This window comes from Paralichthys olivaceus, chromosome 6, assembly GCF_024713975.1.
Source record: "Paralichthys olivaceus isolate ysfri-2021 chromosome 6, ASM2471397v2, whole genome shotgun sequence".
In the NCBI taxonomy this organism is placed as follows: Eukaryota; Metazoa; Chordata; class Actinopteri; order Pleuronectiformes; family Paralichthyidae; genus Paralichthys; species Paralichthys olivaceus.
In genome coordinates, this window is record NC_091098.1 from 1,134,936 (window position 1) to 1,159,728 (window position 24,793).

Sequence of the window (24,793 nt, forward strand, 5' to 3'; positions counted from 1 at the left end):
TGATGTTCCCACTCATTCCAAGGGTCACATCCTGGACTTAATTTGCTGCTCAAGTATCTCCCCTTCTGACCACACAGCAGATGAACTCCCTATTACTGATAATTTCTTCCTCTCATTCAATGTCAGACTCCCTCTCTCCATCACTAAAATTCCCCGTCTCATTTCTTTTCGCAATATCAAGGACATCAACCTAGAATCTCTCTCCTCCAGTACTCTCTCCCCCATGAACACTCACAATCTAACCAGCCTTGATGAGCTGGTCTCACATTATAACACTGGACTTCACAATATACTCAACTCCCTTGCCCCACTAAAAACCAGGTCTGTTTCTTTCTCCCGTTCTGCCCCCTGGTTCAGACCCCAACTTCGGCTCTTGAAAGCCAAAGGACGGCAACTTGAGCAGCTGCTCTGGAAAACTGGACTAACAATCCACAAAGACGTACAAAAACCACATACCTCACTACAAGGAATGCATCAACCACACCAAATCTAACTATTACACAGACATCATCTGTTCTAATGAAGGCAACTCAAAATCACTCAAAAATATCACCCAAGCCCTGGACTCTTTCCCATCTTACCTCTACTCTACTGATTTCTGCAACTCCCTCATGTCTTTCGTTACTGATAAAATCCAGAAGATCCACCAGGATCTTAGCTCACAACCCACCCCCAACATCACTTCTGATCTCTCTCCTCCAACGCACTCTTTTTCCTCCTTCCAGCTCCTCACCACCTCAGAAATCTCTGATCTCATCCGTAAGTCCAAGCCATCCACCTGTCAGCTGGACCCTCTCCCCACAGTCTTGGGGAAAGCCTGCCTCCCTTCCCTGGTCCCTATCATCACTGCCATCATCCACTCCTCTCTCACCACTGGAACTGTTCTTATATCTTTCAAAACCGCTGCAATAACCCCAACTCTGAAAAAGCCTGGTGCTGATCCCACCAATTTCAATAACCTTCGCCCAATTTCTAATATCCCCTTCATTTCCAGAATCCTTGAGTAAACAGTAGCCACACAACTCCATTCTCATTTATCTGACAATAACCTGTATGAACAGTTCCAGTCTGGTTTCCGCCCACTCCACAGCACAGAAACGGTCCTCACAAAAATCACCAATGACACCCTCATGGCAGCTGATTCTGGACTACCTTCTATCCTCATCCTCCCTGACCTGAGTGCAGCATTTGATAACATCTGTCACACTACCCTCCTCAATAGACTCTCCTCCATTGGCATCACCCCTCAAGTGGTTTAAATCATACCTCTCCTGCCACACTCAGTTCATCCGACTTAAAACTTTCATATCCCAACCTGTCTCTCTAACCTCAGGTGTGCCCCAGGGCTCTGTCCTGTGGCCCCTCCTCTTCATCATTTATCTTTTTCCCCTCGGTAATATCTTTCATAAATACAACATCAATTTCCACTGCTACGTGGATGACACCAGCTCTACCTCACCAGCAAACCCACCTCCAACCTCCCACCCACCTCCCTTACTGACTGCTTGGCAGAAATATATATTGGTTCACCTCTAATCTTCTTAAATTAAACAGTAACAAAACTGAGGTTCTCCTCATTGGCACCAAAACCACATTATCCAAAACCGAGAGTTTCTCTCTCAACATTGACAATTGCTCCATTTGCCCCTTCCCACAGGTTAAGAGTCTAGGTGTCATCCTCGATAGCACTCTCTCTTTTCAATCCTGCATCAATAACATCACCCGGTCTGCCTACTTCCACCTGCGCAACATAATTCACCTCCGCCCCTCCCTCACTTCCCATACCACTGCCATCCTCGTTCACAGTCTCGTCACATCCTGCCTGGATTATTGCAACTCTCTCCTTCTCGGTCTCACTCACAAATCCCTCCACAAGCTCCAACTGGTCCAGAATTCAGCTGTCCGCATCATCACCAGAACCCCCTCCATCCACCACATCACTCCTGTCCTACAACAGCTCCCTGTCAAATCACGCATCAACTACAAAATCCTTCTGCTTACCTTCAAGGCCATCCATAATCTTGCTCCAACATTTCCAATCTCCTTCATGTTGTCACTCCCTCTCTGTCCCTCAGATCATCTCCTTCTATTCACCTGTCTGTCCCCTCTGCCCGTCTCACCACCAAGGGGAGCAGAGCTTTCAGCCACTCTACTCCCCAGCTCTGGAATTCTCTACCACCCGTCATTCAAAACTCACTCTCACAATTTAAGTCATCACTAAAAACCCATCTGTTTAAAATTGCCTTCTCCGTCTAAACCAACCTCATGCCACTGTGAAATTTTAACTGGTTTTAATGTTTTAAGGATGTATACTTTTAATGACTCTCTTTTAATGTTTCTTATTTTAATGTTTCGCTTTTTTGCTTTTAACTATGTACGGTGTCCTTGAGTGACAGAAAGGCACCTTTGAAATACAATGCATTATTATTATTATTATTATTATTATTACATCAGTGAGACGACTCCTGTGTGTTTGGTTTTTTTCATCTTCATCACAGAGAAAAGCATGTGGGTGGACTTGATGAGGCAGGCACTGGGATCTCTGGAAGACTGGAAAAATAATTTACAATCATCAAATACTCGACAGGTGAGGAGGGGCACTCGCTCTGTGTGCATCTAGCCTGGCATTGTGCAACATGGCTCTCTGGACAAAAACTGAGATGGAGAGAGAAAGACAGAAGTAAAAAGAGAGATAGATAAGCTTGAGAGACATGGTGAACTTAATGTGGCAGGCACTGGGATCTCTGGACGCTGTAAAAATCATTTAATATAATCAAATACTTGGTTAGTGAGTGGAGAGGATGGCTCGCTCCGTGTGCATCTAGCTGGGCCTTGAGTTTAACATGTCTGACATAGATCTCTTAATGAGGCATTCTGTACCATCACAAATCATCAACATCAAACAATCAAAAACATAAAGATATAGTGTTCAAAAATCATATATCCAGTGGCTGATGATTAAATTACTGTAATCATTAGGGACTGGTCACACTGAGCTGAGATCAGATCATGACCAATCTCATTTAATTATCAACACACCAGATAATTAATGCCTTCTGTTAATGCATATATGTAGAAAAATGGGTTATAGTTCAATCAAACTAGCAGTCAATTTATCAGGAAGTTCCTCTTGAAGAACAGGCATCTGGACCCTCTGCTTTGTTGTCTGACAAACAGTGCTGCTCGGTAAGTGTGCCTCTCATTTCAGAGTTCTTTGTCTCAGTTCAGCCAGCTCCATCATTGACATGATGGGGCTCTTATGCTCTAATTAAGGCCTTTAATGGAGGGGAACTATTGTGAGGGTGGATTCAACGTTCATCATCTCAATGACAGTTAAGAGGTTTATAAATGTCAGCCATGAAAATCAGCATACTGCATAGTTCAGCTTCTAGACCTACACTGCAGACAAAACATCAGCAAGTAAGTCAGGCAAAGATATTTGAGCAACATTTGATGTTTATTTTTATTTTTTTAAAAGTATATGTCATATCAAACCAGGCTGAAATGTCCAACAAATAAATATTTTGTTCATTAATTATGTGACTTACACACACACACAATGGACCATATTTGACTTTAAAGGGAATTGTAATGGATCTAAATACTTCCCACCACTCATCATCAGCAGTACATCTGTCTCTTTGAAATATAACAATAGATGACAGTAGGAAGGCTGTGATCCTTTCCTCAGCAAACCTGTGCAATCTTCAGTGCTGCCCCTGAGGTCTGAGCTAATTTCACATAAGAACCCTCCAATTGATAAGATGGTAGAAGCTGTCATCCATGTACACACTGTGCTGTCAGTTTTGCAGGGTTAAGGGCTAATGGCTCATCATTTGTCCTTTGTACTGTCTGGATGGTAGCAGGGCGATTGAATTGTGGGAGGAGTACGGGATAGGACATGATGGGAAAGCATACTAATACAAGACAAGCACATAGATTTGTGCATGTGCAGAAACACACACACATACATTTTCAAATAAATCTTAATTTTCAATGTATACAATAAGTAAGTGTGTGACTTTCATTTAACTGTTCATTGTAGATGTAATTTTGTTTTAAAAACCTTGTTATTGAATATAATGTGGGTTGTAGAATTGTTGAATATCAAGATTCTGTCTAGTGACAAGCTTGTAAATGTTTAATGACAGTTTGGTGCTTAGTTTCACTTAGTTTATGAAGCAAAAAGAAGAATAAATATTATTTTTTTACTTATATTCCCCTCTGAAAAAAATCTTTGTAAATCTTGCAAAGAGACCTGAGTGCTGAAAGTAGCCTGTGATAATTACAGGCTACCAAGCAAAATGTCAAGCACATCAGTCATGTCGCCTGACAGCTTCAGAGAAGTATTAACCTGTGAACACTTCCGGTCCCAATTTTCAACAGTCAGGCTAGCCTGTACTCCCACGTGGTGAAGCATTAATCATGCCTCATTAATTTTCTCAGACCCTGTGACGGAATCAGGTCGTGGAACCTATAAATGCAGCCCCTGCTCACCACAGCAGAGTCAGTGGAGCAGGACTGACTGAGCTGATCTGAAAACTATAGCAAGATAAAACATGCAGAAGAAAATGAACCCAAGTGTCTCCGTTTACTGTTTGTCTCTGCTTCTATTTATTAATTTCACTGGAGCCAAATCCGTTTTTGGTCTACAGGTGAATGACCTGTCCTTGACTGATGATAATGATGTGGATGAGTGTAACATACGACACTGAAGATGAAATATGCAATGGCTTGTCTGTATATTACTGTTTGTTAATATAACTTAGACTGTTTGTTTAAATGTTCCAGAGTTTGAAGCAGCTATTAGAAGAGAAGCTCAACGCGGTGCCGTATTACTACTCTGAGGAGATGGAGACAGATGGAAACAAGTCGGAGATCAGAGGAAGCGCTCCAGAGAAGCATCCTCGGGAGTCCTCAAAGCCTTACACCTCGACACCTGCAGCTGAACAAAGTGTCCTGGCTGATCTCTTTAAAGACCTCATGAGGACCTCCAAACGTTCATCGAGCCGCTACAAAAAGGGAGGACTAAGAAGCTGTTTTGGTGTGCGGTTAGAGAGGATCGGCTCTTTCAGCGGACTGGGATGCTAAAAGTAGGCTTGGGGAACTCGAGGCAATTGTATGATTCTTTGAAAGAATGAAACCCTAGTTTATTTGTTAAAATAATACCTTACATAACTAAAATCACATATATAGATTTTTGTACTTTTGATTGTATAGATTTATTAAAATATTTTAGCACATATTTTCAGAGTAAGCATAATGGAGCACATATGTGCCCATAGCAATAAAATACCCTAGGATTTTAAAGTCCTTAGCAGTATTGAACTTCACATATTAAGCAAATGTTTTTTAATGTCCAAATCCACCATGAATGTTCTGTCTGTGGTGTTTTTCAGGGGAATTAAAACAAAACAGTATATTCGTAAATAACATATTTATTATACAACAGCTCCTTTACACTTATGGTTTCAGTGTGACTGCGGGTCAAAAATACCAATTTTAGACATTAAAAAGTAACAAACTGCTTTTGCCTCTAGTGTAGTAATATGTTTTTGTTCTGTCAACAGATGTGGATCGCTCTGGGTTCAAGCATCCGCAAATCTGTATGCCCATAACTATCACCGGAGCTACTCTACTGCTGTGACTGACTCTTTAAAGGGCAGTAATCCAGCCTCTTCTCTCCATGGAACGTATTATTGTAAATGTATTTTATTTTTGTTATTTTCTTGTTGGACAAAATAGATTTGCCTGATATTATTCTAGTAAAATAAATTTTGCATAATAGCTGAGTCTTTTTGAATTTCTTTTTAGGGCACTACTAAAAGTGTTTTTTTTCAGAGGAAAACAAATGAACAGGGTAAATATGATTGGGAAATCCCTTAATTCAAACATATAGTTGTTATTATTAAATTTTTATAATAATCAGCAGCTGTCAATAGATGCATATTCAGTCTGAGATATTTTGGGTGGAAAAAATGACAGTGTATAATTCATTTTCACTTTCACAGCCACATTTTGGCTTCAATTTAAATAAACAAACAAAAGTGGTGAAAATCAATCAACGAAAACATTTGCCTATAATTTGGATTGGAGTATTAGAAAATGGAAGTTTAAAACTGACACTGATTTGAGCATCATAAAAAAAATATCTGATGCAACAGTGAAGATTGGATCCATTATAAACATGTTATAACTAACCTGGAAATGCATACTGTTACTTTGGATACATGGTTACTGTGGCCCCTCAAGGGAATGTCTCTTTATTTTCACCAAATAAAAAAAAAACAGAGTCTGGTTCTGCTAGATATTTATTAAATGGTAAAGAGGAGTTTTTTCCCTCCCCAGTCATCCAACTTGTTTGTTGTGGGAACTTTAGAGTTTTTCTGTAATTTTGTAAATTCTGACCTTACTCATTTAAGTGCCTTGAGATAATATACTCTCTGATGTGGAAGAATACAAATACAATTCAGTTAAATAATAAAAGTGAAAAAAAATCATTCTACCTTATTACTAGCCCCAAACTGCACCCCATCCCAATTGTTTTTGGAATGTGTTGAAGGCCTGAATGGCAGGAATGGATGTATATTTACCGATAAAATTACGTTGGCCAGACAAAACATAAAATATCATACGTTCTGTAATGAAATACACGTTAAAGTCAATTTAGAATATACTGTTTGTTCATGAAATCTCTCTCAAAAGAAGGGAGGAACCCTGATGACATCAGGATAGCTATTCCATCTGATTTCCCACCCATTGAGCAGCCAGCACACAAAACGGGTGTGAAACCTCTGCAATGGAAAGAAGTGGAGAAGGTGGGCAAGAGCGTCATCAGCCCCCATTATGGCCACAAATAGAAGAACGCCAACCGAGTAAAAGTTTAAAAATAGAAGACAACTTACAAATGACAAAAAAGAAACTAACTATCTATAATTTATCAAACTAAAAAAATATCAAAAGATGCGGAAGTCTGGGCCAGGCCACAGGTGCTGTGGAGCCCAGAGCCTCTTCCTCTAAATTAATAAACCTGAAAGTAAACCTAAACTAGAAATAAGCTGCTACTACTGCTGCTGCTGCTGCTGGAAGAGAGTGAGCCGCCCCTGCTCCCTCATTTAAATACTGGGGCAGAGCCACAATGATCAGATCCGCAACACCTGTGAGGAGAGGAGAGCAAAGCAAAGAATAAAGGGGAGGAAGAACAGTAAGGTGGGAGCGTGTAGCAGCACTAGGCCCGAATGGTGTCCCGTATAGGGTATATAAGAATGCTCCTGATGTTCTACACTTCTTGTGGAAATTAATATGAGTGGCATTGGTGAAGAAAATTATACCAAAAGCTTGGTGGATACATCAGTCCAAAAACCTGGAATTCCATGGTTCTCTGGATGTTTAGAACACATTAGCATGATCTGGCACCAATCAGCCAAGAGTAGAGAAAGAGATCTACAAAAATCTACAATTCTGCTTCAGAACACCAGATTTTACCACCATATGGCAGCATCATGAAGGTGAAAAATGGGTAGTAGGTGGTAAGCAACAAAAGATGGGGGTCAGATTAACACCAATCAGGGCCTTCATGGATGACAATCGAAGGTTAGGACCTTAAAATCAACATATAGAGAAATCCAACAGTTCCCACAATGAGCAAGCACTTTGGCGACTGTGGAGAGGAAAAACTCTCTCATTAACAGGTAGAAACCTATAGCAGAACCAGGCTCAATGTGGGCAGTCATCTGCCTCGACCGGTTGGGGTGAGCAAAGGAAACAGGGGAAGAAGAGGAGAGATGGGTGGAAAAGAGGGGAGAGAAAAGAGAGAGATAGTGGGGAGGGGGAAGTAGGGGAGAGGGGGGCGAGAAAGACCAGGAACACTTGAGCGCCATCAGGTATCAGATCTGACTAGTTAAAATGTAAACAACAGTGTAAAGACTATTAATTATTATTGATAACATGCACAATTCATATAATAATTAATTAGTGAGATATTGTAATTAATGATAGTGATAATGGTAAAGTTGTTGTCCTGAGGTTCTGGGGTCAGAGATATCTGAAATGAGAGAGAAAAAGAGAAAGAGAGACTATGGGAGGACAAAGTGAAATAGTCATTGACATGTATTAAAATAAATAAATTAATGAATGTGGGGGTGCAGAGAGACAGAGAGAAGTGGAGAGGTGCTCAGTGCATGACGGGAGTTCCCCTAGCAGTCTAGACCTATAGCAGCATAACTAAGTGATGGTTCAGGACTTACCTGATCCAGTGCTTAATATAGGGTTTATCAAAAAGGAACGTTTTAAGTTCAACTTTAAATGCTGAGATGGTGTCTGCCTCCCGAACCCAGAGTGGGAGCTGGTTCCACGGGAGAGGAGCCTGGTAGCTGAATGCTCTACCTCCTGTTCTACTCTTACAGACTCTTGGAACCACAAGAGAGCCTGTGTTTTGTGAACGAAGTGATCTATTTGGATAATATGGTGTTATCAGGTCTTTGATATATGAAGGGGCTTGATTGTCGAGGGCTTTAAATGTGAAGAGCAGGATTTTGAAATCTATTCTGAATTTTACAGGGAGCCATTGTAGAGAAGCTAAGACAGGAGTAATATGTCTCTCCTTCTAGAGGTAACAAATGCGTGGACTAGTTTTTCAGCATCCTTCTGAGACAGAATGTTTCTAATTTTCTTAATATTGCGCAGGTGGAAGAAAGCTGTCCTAGAGACTTGTTTTATATGTTGGTCAAATGACAAGTCCTGGTCAAACATAACTCCAAGGTTCCTCACAGTTGAGCTGGAGGCCAAACTGACACCATCCAAGGTAACTATCTTTTCAGACAGTGTTTCTCTGAGATGTTTACGGCTAATTACAATGACCTCTGAAGTTTTGGGTCATCCAGGCCTTGATGAGACATTCCTGAATAGTAACTAAGTGATTAGATCTATCATACTTCATAGAAATGAAGCATGAATCTGCATAACAATGGTAGTGTATGTGGTGCTTTCTCATGATGTTGCCTAAGGGGAGCATATATAAGGTGAAGAGTATCGGTCCAAGGACAGAACCTTGTGGAACTCTATGACTAACTTGTGCATGGAGGGGTCATTGTTGACGTTAACAAATTGAAATCTATCTGATAAATATGATTTAAATCAGTCTATTGCAGTTCCTCTGATCCCTATATATTGTTCTAGTCTCTGTAACAAGATTCTATGATCTATGGTGTTGAATAATGCACTAAGATCCAACAGGATGAGTAGAGAGACAAGTCCATCATTTGATGCCTTAAAAAGGTAATTTGTGACTTTCAATAGTGCTGTTTCTGTGCTGTGATGGATTCTAAATCCTGACTGGAATTTGTCCAGCAAACCGTTACTATCTAAGAAATCACACAGCTGGTTAGCAACTGCTTTTTCTAGGATTTTTGAAATGAAGGGCATTTGATATGGGTCTATAATGAGCTAAAACCTCTGGATCAGGAGTGGGCTTTGTAAGCAGAGGTTTAATAACAGCTACCTTAAAAGCTTATGGTACATAGCCGGTTAACAAAGACGTTAATCTGATTTAATATGGAACTGTCAATCAGGGGGAAAACTTAAAAGGTCCAGTTGGGACAGAGTCTAATTGACAAGTTGTTGGTTTACATGATGAAACTAATAAGGTCAGTTCAGGAAGATTGATAGAATAAAATTGGTTCAAACATAAATCTAGTTCTATGGTTTCAGGACCAGACAATGTATCTATGTATGTGCTATTCATTGGGAGGAGGTGGTGGATTTTATCCCTGATGGTTATAATTTCATTTGTAAAGAAGCTCATGAAATCATTGCTTCTCAGGTTTAAAGGTATGGATGGGTCAGTAAAGGTATGACTTTCTTTCAGCCTGGCTACAGTGCTGAAGAGGACCTGGGGTTGTTATTATTTTCTTCTATTAATAATAAATAATAAGAGGTTCTGGCATTTCTTAGTGGTTTCTTGTAATATATCAAGCTATCCTTCCAGGCTAGGTGACAGTCATGTTTATTGGTGGAACGCCACTTCCTCTCTAGTTTCCGCGTGTTTTAGAACACGTGTTTGAAAATTACACCACGGAGCTGATCTCCTCTGATTTGCATTCTTTTTTAGAGGGGGCAACAGTGTCAAGGGTTGTTTTTATTGAAGCTGCTGTACTATTAACAAAGTTATCATCTGGTGTGGGAGTAAGGTTTTGATAACTTTCCTGTATTGTACTGACACATGGCTGAGAGGTAAGTCTAGAAGGAAGCAGCTCTTTAAATGTATTCAAAGTTTTATCAGATAAACACAGACTATAATAGAATTGCACCATCACTGACAATAGGACAGAAGTGGACACTAAAGAAACAGCTTTACAGCTAAAACAGGACTTTGGCTGCAGGGGTTTCCTTGCAACATCCATCATCAGGTTGATCAAAGACCTGGGGATCCATGGACAAGCCCTGCACCAGACCATAAAAGAAACATCACACACTGCAAAACGCTGCAGCCAATGGCACTGGTTTAGGAGGTAAGATCCCAACTGGGCCCCAAGATGCTATGGACATGCACCCAAGTCTGATCAGTCTGTGATGTGCCTGTCTTAGAAAAGGGTGTCTTGTCATTTAGAGGCTGAAAAATGTGATGACACTGAGGTACCCAACTGAAGAAATGTCCATAAGCTGGTGTTCACTTACATAAGCTAACACCCACTGGTAGTAGGCATGGCACAGTACTCACAGTACATTGATATAACTGTCAAGACTTCTGAATTATCATGGCTAAAAATAATACTGCTTTTGTTCTTTCTCCTCTATGAAATAATAGTAGCTCTCCAATCCATCTGGAAACACCCTTGCTCACCAACAATGTTTGGAAACCCATGACGAGATCTACTCAAAGCTTCGCATCCCTGCCAGAGCTGCGGCCTGATACCTGAACACTATTCCCCACACTCTCTAAGTGGCACAGCTACAACTGCAGCTCTCCATCATCCATGCTAACTATGCTATGTCAGACACCACAAGAAGGAATATTGTTGCAGTTGCTGCTCTAAAATGTACTCTCTGCTGCCTAATTCCATTGTTGCATGCCATATCTTGGAGACCCCTGCATCTCTGCGGCTGGTGCAGTCACAGGCATGCTTCAGCGCCTTTGTCCCCTTAAGTGCAGACGCTTTTGTGAAACTCATGTTCTTGTGTGGGTCTTTCTCCCCACCTCCTCACACTTACGCTTGCTCCTCCCGTCGGGCCCCGCATGAGCTAGATGCTGCTGCCGGGGGACAAACTACTATCTCTGAGCTGTCCGCGTTACACGTGTGTCATATCGCACTCCTGTCCGTCCTGGAGGAGGGATCCCTCGCATGTGGCTCTCTCTGAGGTTTCTCCATTTTCCCCCTTCAGGTGGTTTGCTGGGTTTGAAATGTTCAGTTTGGATTTTGATTTATTTGTTGCCATGTGCTCGCCGGCATCCCAGCAGCCACCTGTAGCCTCTGGGGGGGTTACATGTATTTGCTTGTCACTCCCGTCATATCTGTGTAATCATATCGGGGGAGTGATTGATGGGCGCCTGTGGCGGATGGGTAGAGTGGTCGTCCTCCAACCAGAAGTGTTCCACCCTGTGTTCCTCTCGTGTTCCCTTCTGTGTTCCACCCTGTGTTCTCTCTGTGTTCCACCCTGTGCTTCTCCTGTGTTCCTCGCTGTGTTCATCTCTTTGTTCCTCTTTCTATGTTCCACCCTGTGCTCCAGCCCGTCTTCCTATTAGTGTTCCACTGTTTCCTTTTTTATTTTGTAGTCCCTGCTCCTGGTGTGTTTTCCCCCCTAGACTTCCTGCCCTCGTCAGGCTCACCTGTTTGTCCTGTGCCACCTGTCTCTAGTTACTCATCAGTTCAGTGTGTATTTAAATCGTTTTGCTCCCCCATGTATTTGTATTTGTCAGTTCGTCGTTGTTGGATGCCCTTGTCCATGTGTTGTGTCACCTCTTGCCATGTTCCCCGTAAGTGTCAGTGTTTCAAGTCTTTTCCTGTGTTGCTCCCCTGTTTTGCCTGAGCGCATGTTTGTGTTCTTGTAGATTTCCTTTTGTTACTTTCACCCTGCCTGAAATTAAAGGACACTTTTGGTTGAATACTTTTGGTTCTGCATTTTTTGGTCCACCTGCTCCCTTACCCTCTCCCCGCATCGCATCTCCATGACAGTTTCTCTGTAGTTACCCTACTCCATGCACTTTTTTATTCTAACCAGTAGGTGTTAGTGTTTGAAAAGTAACTTTTTATGACCTGAACTGTTTGTGACCTGAAACCTGTATGTCCTTTCTATTTATTACCTTAATGACCTTTCTATTAATTTTTGACTGTCCAAGGAATTATGCTCTATATTCAAAGGAAATGTATGTAAATAAGTTTCCTGTGTCCTAAAAACTGTCTCAAACTGTGCCTATAGAACTAGTCTGAACTGGCTCAGACAAACAGCCTTAGTTGGCGCTGGTAATGGCGACATGCAGCAGCAGTTGAGTGGTGCAGTGTGGTTTGTGATGTGTTTTAACCTGTTGTTATCGTCATCACTAATCTGTTTTTAATACTATCTGCGTGGAAGGAAGCAACAATGGTTCACCATATTATTCCTTTTATCTATTTATTTTTGCCATTTTTTGTGCGGGCTTTGTGAGCACCAGGAGGAGCCTACCAGTATAGCCATGATTTCCTCCTGTTTATGGGCAACTCCGTCTGGGGCACCGTGGATGCCTCAAGAGTTTTCCCTGCAGAGATCATCCGTCCGGACTCTTCCCTGAGGAACCGCAACTGGACATCTAAGCCGACGGGTGCAAGGAAGAGGGGAGGACATGGTGGCGTTCTCCAGAGGCTAAAAAGACAAGGCCATCATCAGATACCCCTTCCCACTGTCATCCTAGCCAATGTTCAGTCACTTCAAGCAACTGTGAAGTTCCTTGACGAGTACAGAAGTGCCTGTCTTCTGGCTTTTACAGAAACATGGCTTAAATCAGCTTGTGATGTTCTCCACTCAGTCACAAGCTCACTGCAGACACGGCACCCACAGGCCCTCTTCCTCATCTCTGGAGACTTCAATCATGCCTCTCTGTCCTCCACCCAGCCCACATTCAAACAATACGTCACCTGCAACACCAGAGACAATAAAACACGGACTTATTCTATGCCAACAGCAAGGAGGCATACAACTCATACCCCCTCTCTTCCCTGGGAAGATCTGATCACAACCTGGTGCATCTCCTGCCTGTTTACAAGCCCCTTGTTAACAGGCAACCAGTGGAAACCCGCACAGTTAAGACATGGACTGAGGAGTCTGAAGAGGCTCTGAGGGACTGCTTTGACTCAACTGTGTGGGAAGAACTGTTTGTTTCTCATGGGGAGGACATCGACAGTTTAACAGGCTGCATAACGGACTACATAAACTTCTGTGTTGATAACACTGTACCCACCAAGACTGTACGGTGTTTTTCCAACAGCAAAGCAGAGAAACATCAGTGGAGTCTGGAAAAGCCTTAAAACAATCTCAGGGCAGAGGAAACCAGACTCCCAGGCTGCGGGGGATCAGTCGTGGGTGAACGACCTGAACCTATTCTTCAACAGGTTTGACCAGACACCCACCCCTCCCCCAGCCCACTCATCTCTGCTGCCCACCACCACCTCTTCCATCCCGCCCGTTTCCAGCCCCATTCTCACCTTTACCTCCCTCTCCACTGCTTTCATGTTGCAGACTCCCTCCACTGGAGTCTGCAACACTCCATCCCCCCCATCCGAAACTCAGCCCCCCTGCTCCACTCTGTCCCTCTCATCTCTCCAGGTGAGAAATGAGATGAGGAATATGAAGGTGAAGAATGCTACGGGTCCAGATGTGATCAGCTCCAGGCTCCTCAAGACCTGTGCAGACCAGCTGTGCAGGATTGTGGAGTACATCTTCAACATGAGCCTGAAGCTGGGAAAAGTGCCACTGCTATGGAAAACCTTCTGTGTGGTTCCAGTACCAAAGATCCCTCACCCGAAAGACTTAAACAAATTGCCCCATAGAACAACAAAAAGTGCTGCTCATAGATGCACTTTATGTATGAATGTGTGTGTGAATGAGTGAATGGCAAACTGTAGTGTAAAGCGCTTTGAGTGGTAATCAAGACTAGAAAAGCGCTATATAAATACCACAATTTACCATTTTATTTGTACATGAGGTAAGGGAAAACAGGTGAAACCAACCAGGGGCGGGGAAGAGGATCACAAAGGTGGGAAAATCACACAAAGGGAGGAAGTCAGGGTTTGAAACGAGAGGGAAAAGGTGAGTACAAAATAAAACAGGAAGTGCACGACGAGACTAGACATGAGTGAAGTTTAATTTAACATACTAAACTAAGGCATGGCATAACTCTAAACATGAACATGAATAAAATTAATATAGTTGACGAGACACAACATATAGTGCTTATAGTAAAGCCTTAACTTAGTTTCTTCTTTGTTTATGTTTTCAGACACACACAGGACATGAGTGTGGAGCAGCACAGGGAGCTGACGGATGCAGACATGGGGACCCACCACTGCATGTAAAATAACCACTCTGTAAATTGCTGTGGAAGTTCAGGTTCACGACTGTTCACAGGAATCTGCAGGCAGCACAGAAAGCTATGGAGCCCATCTGGTGACATGGGTGGGAAAAAAAAAATTCCGTGGCCACGAATTAATAACGCGCGGGAACGAGATCCTATCCTGTGGCCACGACTTGCTTAATGCGTGGGAACAAGATGATTATTAGGTGGCCATGAATTAATAAGACATGGCCACTGTTGACTTTCTGGCATCAGTACCTTCAGCCGCAAACATGGACATGGAAGTTTGATCTGATTTCGTTTTACTTTAATCTAGGGATGAATTCCTGTTTCCAGCTGGCCTGGCTGTCTGTCTCTCGGCCAATCAGGGAAGTGCATGTTGAAAATGCTGAGTACGCATGTTGTTGATTGGTGGGTGTGGCAGGGCCGGTGTGTGTGTGTGGAACCGAGGGCGAAAGGACCGTTGAGATACGTCTCTGTGTGCGGCAGTTCACAAAGTTTGTTCGTGGTAAAAAGAACGAAAATAAATGTACTGAAGACATCGTGCCCTATCTCCTCATTACTAACAATATCCTGATATCACTTGTGGTTAGACACGGAGTAATTCTGAGCAAGAGACACTTAATTCGGCTGCTCAAAAAGCACAGGCTCGAACGTAAAACAATATGCTGACCTCGGGGAAGTTATAGATTTCATCATGCGTCTAATTAATTGTGGCCACCTAATAATCATCCCGTTCCCACGCATTAAGCAAGTCGTGGCCATGGAATAGGATCTCGTTCCCACAGAATTTTTTTTTTTCCACCCATGTCACCAGACGGGCTCCGTAGAAAACTAACAGGAACTGACAGGAATTGACATGGAGTTCCAGTTTCTGGAAAACTCTGATGTGCCAACAAGTTGATCAGATGGGTTTATCGCAGTGGTGTAGTGGTCCCTAGAGAAGTGGATATACTCTAAATTTTTGCCCTTTTTTAACGCAGCCCAGAAAAATGACCTGTTTTAGAAACAGTGACATGTAAGACTACTCTATTTAGTTTACCCTAAAATCCATCAGTAATATTTGCTCATTGTCACATAATTTCTGCTGCTTGATCTCAGGGAGGAAGGATTATGAAATTACTAAACCAATACTGGTCCACAGACTAGTGAGAGACAACTATGCATTTTGAACTATTCCTTATTCCTTAGTCCATCTACACTGTGGATGGACTAAGGAATAACACCTATTCTCTCACTTGGCAAGTCAGTAGTTTATTTTGTAAACGGCCTCTTTGAATAGCTGATTTGCAACAGATAGCATGGGCCAGTGTGTGCCACTATTATAAAATTAACATGACTTGATCAGGAGCAGTTTGTAGGTATTACTGGTCACACAAACATTTCACCTTAGATTTAAAAAAATGCTAATCATTCTCTGCCACACATCAAAACCAATCAGATAAACTCAAAAGTGCACTGTCATAAAATTTAAATAAACACAATTTTAGCATAACTCATTATATATATGAATATCATATGATGATTGAACATCTTCATTCAAATTATTCAACAGAACAATATGTAACAAAACAACACTATTTAGTTAACAATGAAAAATGCATTTACAACGCTGTTCTGAACCTTCTTCTCCCTCTCACTCCCCTGCTCTCTCCTGCTCAGTGTGCTTGATGTTCAGTCACTCCTCTGCCTCCTTTAGCGATAACGATACATGTGTTAAATGTAGCTTATTTGCCAGGATGGAGGCGAGGATGAGCCTTTTAGAGTCGCGGCTCTGCACCATGGAGAGTAGATCGTGTAGCGATGTAGTGAGCCAGTCCCCAGTAGCCGGTGCGAGCCACATAGCTGTAGCTTCTCCAGCCCCCCCAGCAGCTCCCGAGCAGCCGGGAAGACAGGTCGGCTGGGTGACTGTGCGAAACAAGAAGCGTAGCCCTAAACCGAAGCCCCAGGTTCACCACCAACCCGTTCACGTGTCTAATACATTTTCCCCACTCAGCGACACACCCGCTGATCAACAAACTCTGGTTATTGGCGACTCTATTCTAAGGAACGTGAAGTTAGCGACACCAGTGACCACAGTTAAATGTATTCCCGGGGCCAGAGCGGGCGACGTAGAGTCCTATTTAAAACTGCTGGCTAAGGGTAAGCGTAAGTACAGTAAGATTATTATTCACGTCGGCAGTAATGACCTCCGACTACGTCAGTCGGAGATCACAAAAATCAATATTGATTCGGTGTGTACATATGCAAAGACAATGTCGGACTCCGTCATTTTCTCTGGACCCCTGCCTAATGTTTCCAGTGATGACACGTTTAGCCGCACGTCATCCTTTCACCGCTGGCTGTCATGGTGGTGTCCAGATAACAACATCGGCTTCGTTAACAATTGGAGAACTTTTTGGGGGAAACCTGGTCTGATTAGGAGAGACTGTATTCATCCCACTTGGGATGGAGCAGCTCTCATATCTAGAAACATGACAACGTTTGTTAGAAAGTCCACACCCTGACAATCCAGAGTTGAGACCAGGAGGCAGAGTCGCAGTCCTACACGCTTCTCTGCGCTTCTATTCAAACAGTCACCATCACAATGTCCTATAGAAACTGTGTCTGCCACCCGACCACCTAATTTCTTTAAATCAAAAGTACACAGGAGAGGGGTGATACATTCAAACCTAGTCAAAATTAACACAGCCAAAACATCAGCTAAAAACATAACTATAAAATGCGCTTTATTAAATATCAGGTCACTAAATTCAAAATCTTTACTTATAAATGATCTCATTACTGATCATCAAATAGATTTATTATGCCTAACCGAAACTTGGCTACAAGACGGAGAATATGTAGGTTTAAATGAAGCGATGCCCCCAACCCACTCTAATACTCACATTCCTCGGAACACAGGCAGAGGTGGAGGGGTTGCAGCAATCTTTAAATCTGATCTATCTATCAACCCCCGACCAAAAGAGAGTTATAACTCTTTCGAAAATCTTAGAACAAGCCTCATCCACCCAAGCCTGACGTCACATAAACCAATTAATATAGTCATCATATATTGTCCACCTGCCCCTTACTCTGAATTCCTATCTGAATTCTCTGAATTTTTATCAGAACTAGTTCTTAAAACAGATCAGATCATTATAGCCGGTGATTTCAATATTCATGTAGATGTTGCCAATGACAGCCTTAGTTCAGCATTTAAATCAATAATAGACTCGATTGGTTTCACTCAACATGTGAATCAACCGACCCACTGCCTGAATCACACTCTTGATCTTGTCCTGACATATGGCGTTGACATAGAAAATATAAGAATATTCCAACAGAACCCTCTTCTGTCTGACCATTTTTTACTTACATTTGAATTCAGAATTGTTAATTACGTCAATTCTGGACGGAAATTCTATTACAGTCGATGTTTATCCGACAAAACTGTTCACAAAGAACTGCTCCCCTCCTCACTTCCCTCTCAGCCATGTCTCAGTACAATACAAGAAGATTATCAAAACCTTACTCCCACACTAGTTGATAACTTTGTAAATAGTACTGCAGCCTCACTAAAAACAGCACTTGAAGCTGTCGCCCCATTAAAAAAGAAGAAAGTAAGTCAGAGGAGATTAGCTCCGTGGTATAATTCCCAAATGCGCGTTCTAAAACAGACATCGCGGAAGCTAGAAAGGAAGTGGCGTTCCACCAATCGCCAAGACTTCCACCTAGCCTGGAAGAATAGCCTTATAAATTACAAAAAAGCACTTAGAAATGCCCAAACCTCTTATTATTCATTACTAATAGAAGAAAATAGGAACAACCCCAGGTTCCTCTTCAGCACTGTAGCCAGGCTGACAGAAAGTCACACCTCTACTGACCCATCTATTCCTCTAGATCTGAGAAGCAATGACTTCATGAGCTTCTTCACTAATAAAATTAAAACCATCAGGGATAAAATCCACCACCTCCTCCCAGTGAATAACACTGATACATTGTCTGGTCCTGGAACCATAGCTCCAGATTTATGTCTAAACAAATTTTACTCTATTGATCTTCCTGAACTGACCTCGTTAGTTTCATCATCTAAACCAACTACTTGTCAGCTGGACTCTGTTCCAACTAGACTTTTTAAAGAAGTCCTCCCCCTAATTGACAGTTCCATTTTAAATCAGATTAATATGTCTTTGCTAACCGTCTACGTACCACAGGCTTTTAAGGTAGCCGTTATTAAACCTCTGCTTAAAAAGCCTACGCTTGATCCAGAGGTTTTAGCTAACTATAGACCCATATCCAACCTGCCCTTCATTTCCAAAATCCTAGAAAAAGCCGTTGCTAACCAGCTGTGTGGTTACTTAGATAGTAACGGTTTATTGGAAAAATTTTAGTCAGGATTTAGAACCTATCACAGCACAGAAACAGCACTATTGAAAGTCACTAATGACCTTCTTATGGCATCAGATGATGGACTTGTCTCTGTCCTCGTCTTGTTGGACCTTAGTGCAGCCTTTGACACAATAGATCATAAGATTCTGCTACAGAGATTAGAACAACATATAGGAATTAAAGGAACAGCACTACACTGGTTTAAATCATATTTATCAGATAGATTCCAATTTGTTAATGTTAACAATGACTCCTCCATGCACATGCAAGTTAATCATGGGGTTCCACAAGGTTCTGTCCTTGGACCAATACTCTTCACCTTATATATGCTCCCCTTAGGCAACATTATCAGATAGCACCACATACAATTCCACTGCTATGCAGCAACACCCAATTGTATATTTCCATTAAGCATGATGAATCTAATCGCCTAGTTCAACTTCAGGAATGTCTCAAAGATATCAAGGCCTGGATGACCCAAAATTTTCTACTTTTGAACTCAGACAAAACTGAGGTTGTTGTAATTGGCCCTAAACATCTCAGAGAAACACTGTCTGACCAGATAGTCACTTTGGATGGTGTCAGTCTGGCTTCCAGCTCCACTGTGAGGAACCTTGGAGTGTTGTTCGACCAAGACATGTCATTTGACCCCCATATTAAACTAGTGTCTAGGACGGCTTTCTTCCATCTGCGCAATATTACCAAAATTAGAAACATCCTGTCTAAGCAGGATGCTGAAAAACGAGTCCACGCGTTTGTAACCTCTAGATTAGATTACTGCAACTCTATTAGCAGGATGCTCCATGAAGACTGTTAAAAGTCTCCAGTTGGTCCAAAATGCTGCAGCACGAGTGCTGACAGGAACTAGAAGGAGAGATCATATCACTCCTGTCTTAGCTTCCTTACATTGGCTCCCGGTAAAATTTAGAATAGAATTCAAGATCCTGCTCCTCACTTTTAAAGCCCTCAACAATCACGCCCCCTCATATATCAAAGAGCTGATAACACCTTATTATCCAAGTAGATCACTTCGTTCCCAAAACACAGGCTCTCTAGTGGTTCCAAGAGTCTGTAAGAGTAGAGCAGGAGGTAGAACATTTAGCTATCAGGCTCCTCTCCCATGGAACCAGCTCCCACTCTGGGTTCAGGAGGCAGACACTGTCCCAGCATTTAAAGTAAAACTAAAAACCTTCCTCTTTGACAAAGCCTATAGTTAGTTCTGGATCAGCTGAGTCCTGAACCATCCCTTAGTTGTGCTGCTATAGGTCTAGACTGCTGGGGGAACTCCCATCATGCACTGAGCACTTCTTCACTTCCCTCTGTCTCTCTGTCTCTCTGCCCCCCCACACCTGTTTATTTATTTATTTATTAGTTTTAACATGTCATCATGTCAAAGTGTCACTTTGTCCTCCCATAGTCCCTCTGGCTCTTCTCTCTATCTCGTTTCAGATAACTCCGGCACCGGGACTGCAGGACAACAACGACTACCATCACCATTGTCATCATTATTTATTTAGTTATTGTTATAGTCAGCCTTGATACTGATGGTGCCAAATTGTTCCCGGTCTCTCTCTCTCCACCTCATCTCTCTCTTCTCTCCCCCGCTTTCCACCCATCTCTCCTTTCCTCCCCCCTTACTTTTCTTTCCTCACCCCAACCGGTCGAGGCAGATCTCCGCCCACATTGAGCCTGGTTCTGCCAGAGGTTTCTCCCTGTTATTGAGGGAGTTTTTCCTCTCCACAGTCGCCTGTGCTTGCTCATTGTGGGAACTGTTGGGTTTCTCTATGTTACTATTTTTTTAAGGTCTTGACCTTTAAATGTAAAGTGCCTTGAGATAATGTAAATTATGAATTGGCGCTATATAAATAAAATTGAATTGAATTGAAAATTTAATTAACAGTGATATACTCTGTCACTGTTATCTGTGATTGTGTTGTGTTCAGCTGTAAAGTGTTGTTGTTGCTGAAGCACTGTGTTTTCCCACATCAATGAACGTGTTACAGATGGGCACATGGCCGTTTGGACCAATGGTAGGGGTGGGATGGCATGGCTGGTTTCCCCATTGGCCAGTTGTCAGCAGGTTGGGGCGTGAATGACATATAGATTCTATATGTATCTCGCGTGCACGATTTACTGTATCTCGCATGTATGATAGTAAGTCGAAGGTGCGATAGTAAGCGAGTTAAAAAAAAAACAAACATTAGAGGCAGAGTAGCGTGGGTCATGGTTTCACCATCCAAGGAAAAAAATCGGTAATTTGGCTCCCAGATACCACTGAATGGTGCGCATCAGGGGGGATTTAGAAGTAGGTATACGCAATGCTTACTGAAAAATAAGCGAAAAATATGCTGTATACCCGTGTATACCCTGGATTACACCAGTGGTTTATCGCAGCCTTTTAACTGAAAGAAATCTGAGGAAAGAAAAGTGGATACCCAATCTGAGCCTGAGTCAGGCTGGGTTCAGACAAACATTTGATCAATTTAGGTGGGTTATCCACTTAAATGTTTAACACACCACATGCCTGTAATCGGGGAAAACACCAGGTCAGGTTCAGACAGAAAACCAGCCTGAGCCGCACTCTAAACAAGACTCTAAATCAAAACAACAACACAGTAAAACCAAAACTGATCTGAAAAGATATTAAAATTGTTGACAAGTAATTCTGCATTTGACACATTGATAATATAAAAAATTATTTATATAAGTCAGAAATATCCATGTGATGTTTCATAGTGTTTTCTCTAGTTGGTATGAGAGTAGTGACAATCTCATGGACCCTTTAGCAGAGTGGCTGATCTTTCAAACCAGCAGGATACCCTGCCACAATCACGTACACTACTCTTAGTAACACTGTCATGGTGTTTATGAGTTTACTACTTCCCATAGCTCAGTGACAACACTGCCCCGGGGGGGGGGGAAACAAAGTACCAAATGGAAGCAGACATGTCATATGAATGTTCTATATCTAAGAGACAACCCTTTAAAAGGAGCCATTTCCGACAGCTCCTGTTATCAGAATGAGGTGTCAGGAATGCCAGTACAATTCCTGGCATACCTATGTATGTCAGGCTTAAGTATATAAGGGTGTTGCTGTGGGTTCCAGCATCCAAAGCTACCAATCCCAAGATCATCCATCCATCCATCATTTGATACCATCAAGAAGAACAGACAGAGAAATATGCATTTGTCTCTTATTTCACTCTGCATCATTTTAAACCTGCAGCTGCTCAGGACGTATCCCATTAGCACCGGTTTGACTGACACTGACATGGACATCTTAAACGTGAGTCTCCAAATGAGTGATTACGAAACCTGCTTTTGTAAAGTTGGAGTTTTTGGGGCTCTGCCATGTGAATTTAAGGAAATAAAGAAGGGACAACATCATAATGTCATGTGAAATATCGAACTTCAAGAGATAAAAAAATTGCAATACAGTAAGATTCCTTTTATTGTTTGACAGCAGCTTTCAATGAGGTCTTTGCAACCACATGCGATTTAATGTGGCTTGGTGATCTTTTTTATGTGCCATGTGAAATTTAATTGGTGCTCTAAGCAATTAATAACTGTATGATAACTACGGCTGCAACTGTATAACCCACAAATATTAACTTCAGGGACATTTACCTGACAGAATATTTGTTGTCTAAACTGTATGAAAATATTACAAATGCTTCTTTATTCTTAAAATCTTAACCAACTTGTGCCTTGGTGTTGCAGCTGCTACTTCACAGACTACAAGAGTCATTTTCACTGCAGACAGAAGTGGACCAGAGAGTCCCTGCAGAGCAAGATGGCCTGGATAGCCTGTATACAGAGAAGGGAGCAGATGGACAGCAGCCCCAAACTGGACTGGATGAGGCAGCAATCAGGGAATTTTTCTCAGCTAAGAACCTGAAGATCCTCCGCAACGATTCATCAAGGAGATCCTCGGGTTGCTTTGGTCGACGGATGGACAGAATAGGCTCGATGAGTTCTCTGGGGTGTAACACTGTTGGCAGATACAGTAAGTTACAATAACTCTACTTTAACAAGCACAGCAACCCTGCAGCTCCAGGCCAAACTGGTGTAACTTTTGTGGATCGATTAACCTAATAAAAAATAAAACAGTCATGATCCACCTCCACTGAAAGCACCAGAATAGCTCAATTTGCATTGTCTTTAAATGTGTTCAGTATTATATGGTGTAGTATAGTGTCCACACATATTTGTGCCATTAATTAAATTAATACTAAAATATATATTTCAAAAATAATCTTTATCTTTTTTTCTTGCAGGTTCAAAGTAAAGATGAAGTCTTACCATCTACGTTCTGGAACTGCAATGCATCTACCAAAAGATTTTTATCTGATTGCTATTTATTTACTAATATTTATTGACATTGTTTGTGGCTTGGGGTATATTGACTTGAATTGATTGTAAGATTGCTCTGTATTATGAATGTTTTAATATATTTCCACTTCTTAAAGTAAAGCAGACCTGTTTAATATCTATCTGGAGTGATCTCCAGTGGCAATTTGTGATTGTATCTAATTTACCTGCTCTATAAGTAAATAAAAATATATCTGTAAAGATTCTCAGTCATCCAGGTTGTGGTATCTGCAGGAGTTCATGAGAGTTGTTACGTTAAACATATAAGTTGTTGACCCCCTCTCCAACTAGTGGGCTGAGAGGTTGTTGAAACCTGTTTCACAACAGAGGATGGCACAGCACAGGAGAGCCCGTACAATTTCCACATGTTGTGCATGTATACATAAACAGTCTTTACTTAATTTTTGCACATCTGTACACATATACACTTCCTGAAGGTGAACAAACATAATTTCTGTCTACAGGACAGAAAACTGAAAGGTCTGTACCTGGGGAATTGATTTCTGTTTTAATAGTTTGAGCATATTACATTACACATTACATAATATTACATAAAAAAACAATCCAGTCTTTGATCTTCAAAGAAATTAAAGACTGGATTGTTATAATTGTAATTACTGTTACACTGCTTTTTAAATTTCATACCTCAGACAGACCCACCCAACCATCTCCTGCCAACTCATTTACACAACTGTGGCTCATTGATCATCCACACATGATCTGCTGTATGTAGGGACCTGCTCGACCACAACTACTCTGTTTTAAAGGGATAGTTCACCCAAAAATGAAAATTCACTCATTACCTAACTACTCACCATTATGTGTATGTGCTAAAAACGTGTATTAACACCATGTTTTTAGCCGAGATGCCCACTGTGATCCATGTGCAAACGCAGCTCTATGGGAGGAATATTAGAGGATGCTAAAACATGGTGTTAATTATGGTGTTTTCAATCAAATTTGAATGTCGGGGCTTATGGACACTTTGATGACACCACATTAGCAGGATGGAGGCATTTTTTTTCAGTAGTTTTTTACTTTTGAAGAAGTGGTCACCATCTACTTCTGCTTATACCTGAAACTCCAAAGTGTTTTGTCGACTCAAACACCCACCCCTGCATTGGCATAGTGGTGAGTAGACAATGAGTGAATACAATTTCTTACTATCCCTTAAGCCAATCTCAGACATGTTCTGCAGAGTATTAGGCAGACTTTTTCAGTCAACAATGCAGCGGGAGAGACTCCACTTAGACGTCTTCACAACAGCAACAAATTCTCTGCTGGATTCAGGCGTGTTGTTATGCAGCAGGGAGAGGTAGGATGTAACACATTATTTCATCATCGACCCCTCATTTGCAGTGAGTCCTGCAAAGGATCCTTTGCTGGGTTCTCACATCAGATTTATCGATTTTATACTTGTGGGCCAGGTGGAGAAAGTCCTTAGAAACTCAAACCATGAACTGAATAAAAACTCTGGGGTTACGTCATTGTCATATACCATGTTAGTAT

The 24,793-nt window shown here is 41.8% G+C and overlaps 3 protein-coding genes across 3 annotated transcripts; all 3 read left to right on the forward strand.

Annotated features, from left to right (window-relative positions):
* Positions 1 to 4,520: 4,520 nt before the first annotated feature.
* Positions 4,521 to 5,829, forward strand: nppal (natriuretic peptide A-like). The gene is made up of 3 exons (XM_020089021.2): positions 4,521 to 4,655; positions 4,792 to 5,093; positions 5,571 to 5,829. Exons 1-2 carry the CDS (start codon positions 4,560 to 4,562, stop codon positions 5,089 to 5,091), a joined length of 396 nt encoding a protein of 131 aa, XP_019944580.2. The 5' UTR covers positions 4,521 to 4,559; the 3' UTR covers positions 5,092 to 5,093; positions 5,571 to 5,829.
* A 10,311-nt stretch (positions 5,830 to 16,140) lies between these two features.
* Positions 16,141 to 18,562, forward strand: LOC138410552 (uncharacterized). Its single transcript, XM_069527174.1, has one exon. The coding sequence runs from the start codon at positions 16,141 to 16,143 to the stop codon at positions 17,047 to 17,049; it is 909 nt and encodes a 302-aa protein (XP_069383275.1). The 3' UTR covers positions 17,050 to 18,562.
* Positions 18,563 to 22,014: 3,452 nt separating this feature from the next.
* On the forward strand, positions 22,015 to 23,489 carry nppb (natriuretic peptide B). Its single transcript, XM_020107813.2, has 3 exons — positions 22,015 to 22,199; positions 22,634 to 22,919; positions 23,191 to 23,489. The coding sequence occupies exons 1-3, from the start codon at positions 22,095 to 22,097 to the stop codon at positions 23,199 to 23,201; spliced, it is 402 nt and encodes a 133-aa protein (XP_019963372.1). The 5' UTR covers positions 22,015 to 22,094; the 3' UTR covers positions 23,202 to 23,489.
* The last annotated feature ends 1,304 nt before the right edge of the window (positions 23,490 to 24,793 follow it).